Here is a 5,129-nt window from a genome sequence, read left to right on the forward strand (position 1 = left end):
TGATATGTCTCACCTTCCTCTCAGTACCGTTGCTCATGAGGAGCTGCATAACTTGGAACAAGAATTTTTGGAGTTAAATATTACATATGAACATGATATTTGGTCATTTAACCGGGGAAGCAATTTTTCCACAAAGAAAGTTTACAGGGAGCTTATTGGCAGTCATGAAACACCAAACAATATTTCTTCAATATGGAAAGACTGTAATATTCCAAGACACAAATTCTTTGCATGGCTACTACTTAATGGTAGATTGAATACTAAAGAGATGATGAAGCACAAAAATTTCTATGTTGAGTTCTCAGAATGCATCCTCTGTGATACTTGCCCAGAAGAAACAAATATGCACCTCTTCTTTGAGTGCACTTTTACTCAGAGCTTCTGGTGGGCCCTTGGACTGGAATGGAATGTAGATATGAACTTATATCAGATGACTGAATAAGCAAGACAAGGATTATCGTTGGACTTCTTCATGGAAATTATGATTGCTGGATGCTGGAGCATATGGAACCAACGCAATGATACTATATTTAATGGGAATATTCCCAATATTCAGAGATGTATTAGTAAATTTAAAACCACCTTTACTCTCACAATGCATAGAGCTAAGCCTAGTCTTAAAGAAGGAATGCAATCCTAGATTGATACTCTATAAGTGTGTAATAAGTGATACTCCATTGTAAATATCCCATCAATTATTAATAGAAAATGACACAGTAGGGAGCCTTTCCTACTGTGTTTGTGTCAAAAAAAAATCTTTCAATAACTCAAAATTTTCAGTAATAAAACTGCATAAATGGATTTTTTTTTGAAACGGGGAACATAGCTTCTGCATCAACCAATGCACACAACCTGCTTTATTTGAGAACTTATTGCACAGTTTCAAGGTTTAAAGTTTACATCTCACGAATCACCGCAAAGTGTACATAAAAATCAACCAACAGAATAAAAGTAGAAATACATATAAACCTAGCCGCCCAATTGCAGGAGCCATCTTGCTAGTTACTATTAGATGAAGGAAACAACATACATATTATTTGAAATTGATAAACAAAAAAGGCTCAAATATATATTACATGATTGGCTTAGGAATATGAACAGCCATCATTAGACCGAGGACAAGATAGGAACTTAACGCGACGGCCAAATGGAAGACAGTGAAAATTAAACTCCACAATCGTACCGCTTTAGTATCTAGGATGAAATAATGTTGGTCAGACTCCGAGTGAGGCCAGGCCTCGTGCCTGGGGCACTCAGTCTTGCTGGAAGCCGCGGATGAACCAGTTGATCATCTGGAGCATGGGGTGCTTGGGGGCCCTGGGCCATCTGATCATCGGGAACTGCTGCCCCCTGGCCTTGTTGACGAGGTGGCAGTTCCGCCTGATCTGGCCCTGGTCCGGGTTGATGAGCACGTCGAGCGCGCTCACCTTCTGCATCGCCTCGCCGAACTTCTTCTGGAAGAGCGCCATGTCCTTGGCGTACTTCTCTACGAGGGGCCTCGTCTTGGGGTCCTGGGCGAGCGTGTTGTCGGAGGTGAGCAGGCTGCGCCTCGCCAGCAGCTCCTGGTAGTAGACGTTGTCGAGCTTCTCGCTGGTGCGCTCGTCGAACGGCACCTTGCGCGACGCCTCCGGGTTGTCGTCGGGTTGGGGCCGCGGGCACATCTTCCGGAGCCTCTCCGCGAACGCCGGGTCCAGCGACGGGTCGATCTCCGAGGTCTTGGAGAAGCCGTAGATGCGGTTGGAGAACATGAAGCAGTGCGCGCCGCCGATGGAGTGCGCGCCGGACAGTGTCACTAGGTCCTCCTGGGAGAGGCCGCGGCTGTTGAAGAGCTCCGTCAGGCGCGGCACCGTGTGGCCGGGCACCGGGAAGTTGCCCGGGAGGTCGTCCATCCGGGAGTGCGTGCCGTCGCGGCGGCCGCCCCCGACCTCGTAGCTCGGGAGGCCGGCGGCCACGGCGGCGTCGCGCGCAGCGTAGGCCAGGATGTCGGCGCAGGAGACGGTGCGCGGGCACATGGCCTCGATGGTCGTCTTGGCCACGTCGATGGTTTTGAGGCCGACCAGGGTGAACCCGTTGGCCGACGACTCCTTCTCCGGGACGTCGCCCGCCGGCGTCTCGTCAAGCAGGATGGAAGCGTCGCACCCCTACACAATGACGACCATTACTGTTATAGAAACAGGCTGTGCTCCGCATTGGCATGACACAGAAAAGACCATACCGTGATGAAGCAGTCGTGGAAGAAGATGCGGATGAGGCCCGGGGCGATGTTGCGATCCATGCTGACCTCGGCTTCGACGACGTCGCGGATCACCTGCTCCGCCTCCGGGCACGAATGGTTGTAGTACCCCACCTGCAGGCCTGGAACGACAACAGCCTCTACGACGGCGATGCGTGGGGCCGCCGCCAGCACAAGGGAGAGTAAGAACAGCATCGCCATCGAGAGCCGCGACATGCCGGTTATTGGTTCAATTCGCATCAGCGGCGTGCCTCGGTAGGGCGAGCTAGAGAAGAGGGTTCCACACGGAACGAGCTGCTTTGGATTTTGAAGATGGGTGTGGAAGCTTAAGAGCATGTTTGTTTCAAGACGCCGAGCAACTTAAGCCTCATATTCTTTAGCCATTTCCTTTGTGGAGACAGTTCTAACAATAGGCCCGCACGTCCACGGACGGTCAAATTAGCTTCGACATATTTCACAACTAAAAACAACAGAATGTTGTTTTCACAACGTGACAACCACAAGAAAAATAATCTATATCTATACCTACTAATAAAGGAAGTAAGGTTTCTCTCCAATTTTTTCGTCCGTTTTAGAATTGCCACTACTTTTCAATGAAAATTACACAGAATGCCACCGCTTAAGTGAAAAGAACGATTCGGTTAGAACTCGACTATGGTCAGTACGAAAAGAACTCCTGCAACGAGAGAGGAAATATGCCACTGCCGCCGCACTCCTGTCGTCTTCCTCCTCGGGGGAATCCGGCGAGGCACGGACCCCACGGTTGTGGTGCCTCCTGTGGTGCATCGGGTATGTCGACTATCCACCCTGCGACGAGTTCGGGCAACGGTTCTTCTCGGGGGCAGGGGGCACACAGGCGAGCCAGTCCGCTGCGGTGTAGAGCCGTAGAGGCGCGCAGCAGTGCAGGTGAGCTCATCCGGACAATGGTCGGGTGACCTGCAGGTTCATCACGAGGTTTGTCGTGTTGAGGAACCCAGCTTCAGCGATCTGAACTCTGCCTTACGGATTCCCAGTCGGCGAGGGCGAGCAGCGCCATCGACTGGCCCATGGGGCAGCGCACCAACGAGCAGCACAAAAGACCCGTGAGGCTGCGACCAACGCCATCACCATCAGGCATCAGCTGTGCACAATCCAGTTCGTGCCCTCCTCTCTAGCTTCCAATGCGTTATTGATTCAGCTGTATTTGGTAGAGTGGTTTTCATGCCTGGTAACTGTTTGTGTTAATGCCTCCAAGGGAGTAGCATTAATAGTTGAACACAGCGGCAGCTTATACGTTAAATATTTATTTGTTAAAAGAGCCCCTAAATGCCAGTAGGAGTTATCTATCCAGTCTTCCTTTTGTGTTTAGCAATTTTGTGAATGGGGTAGTCGTGCAGGTACATGGGATACATTCGGTGATGTAAAATCTGACATATATGTTGTTGTTTAGTAGTCTTTATTTCCATAGTTTTGCTGAATTTTTTTATTTGCCACATGTAGAAGGGTACAAATTCAAACTTAGAAGGTGAAGTTAATATGTTGTGTTGTCGTCGGCTTTCTTATACATGTCATTGGGGCCAACACCCACTCCTCCCATGTCCTTTCGCACGGCCGTCGTTCACAAGAGGCGCATGTCATGTGTGTTCGCTCATTGGGACCGTGGGAGTATGCTCAGAGGCGTTCGAGAAGTGGCGGCGTTCGGTCGGAAGTGAAGATGATTGGTTTGATTACATCAGTCCCGACATGATTCGTTCAAGAAGTAGAAGGATGACACTAAGGTGGAGCTCCTAGAAACAATGGAATAGCGTGCCCCCAATGGTCAGGATGCAGCCCACACAGCCCACAAAGAAGGCATGAGGAGCATGACTACCCCCTCGGTCCTGATTTTGCTATAGATTGAGCCATCCGTGTGACAGAAAGAATATTAAGTGGGCGAACTAATGCTAAGATTACACATGGGGACCAACTTAGACGTCAGGTATTCTACGCGGCAACTATAAAATAAAAATCAACACATATCATCTTAGGCAACCATAATAAAATCTATAAGGTCAAAAACTTGTTCTGCCACAGCAACGCGCGGGCCTTGTCCTAGTATATACTAAAGAATATGAATTTTGTACTCTTGAAGATTAGGGTGGTTTAGGCATCCAGGATCTAGACCTAACACAAAATGCCGTCTCACTAGCTAAGTGTAGGGCTAGGCATTCGGTTAGACCAAACCATTCCGTTAGGTTTCTCCATCCAAAAGTAATTTTGGTTTGATGAAAATGAGAGCCGATCGGTGTTTGGAAATAATGCTAGCCGAGGATGGGTTCGATCCTTGGTTTCTAACCAAATAAACCGATAAGAAGGAAATCTCGTACCTACTTGACGGAACGTAGGCGCCAACCGTGCCAATGGAAGTCAATAAAAAAGCAGAAACAAATGTCTGACTGGAAGGAGAGTTGTAAGAGAAGCTCGGGGAACGGGTTGATTTGACTTATTCGGCCGCTGCTAGCAGTAAAGGGCTCGCATAACCATGCAACTCGTAGGGCATGATGTCGGCAAGCCGGGATAAAGAACTAGTCAAAATTTCAAACGGAGGTGGCCGAGGTAGGAAGAAGGGATAGAGAGAGGAGGAGAGTGGATTTGGTGATTAGGGGATACGTACGCACCCGGTTATCATCGTTGGATTTGGTCCACCACCGTTGGATTCTCCTACTCACTAACGGTCACTCGCTAACGGCCATTACCTCGCCGGCCTCCACCTCGCGCATCTGAGGTCGCGCCAGTGTCTCCCCGGCCAAGCGTGTCGTCATGCACCTTCCCCGTGACTCTCCGCCCTTGCGCTGAACCGCGTCGATGCGTGTACAGTGCTAACGTTGTTAGACACGTGTCGAGCAGCGAAGGGGTGCTCACGTATCCCCTGATCACC

General features: G+C 49.4%; 1 protein-coding gene across 1 annotated transcript; it reads right to left on the minus strand.

Moving 5' to 3' along the window:
• Positions 1–1,253: 1,253 nt before the first annotated feature.
• On the minus strand, positions 1,254–3,350 carry LOC124648402 (peroxidase 5-like). Its single transcript, XM_047188182.1, has 3 exons — positions 3,237–3,350; positions 2,216–2,527; positions 1,254–2,141 (listed from the first exon to the last, which is right to left on the minus strand). Exons 1-3 carry the CDS (start codon positions 3,348–3,350, stop codon positions 1,254–1,256), a joined length of 1,314 nt encoding a protein of 437 aa, XP_047044138.1.
• Positions 3,351–5,129: the final 1,779 nt, after the last annotated feature.

The sequence above is a fragment of the Lolium rigidum genome, chromosome 1 (assembly GCF_022539505.1).
Source record: "Lolium rigidum isolate FL_2022 chromosome 1, APGP_CSIRO_Lrig_0.1, whole genome shotgun sequence".
NCBI classification, from domain to species: Eukaryota; Viridiplantae; Streptophyta; class Magnoliopsida; order Poales; family Poaceae; genus Lolium; species Lolium rigidum.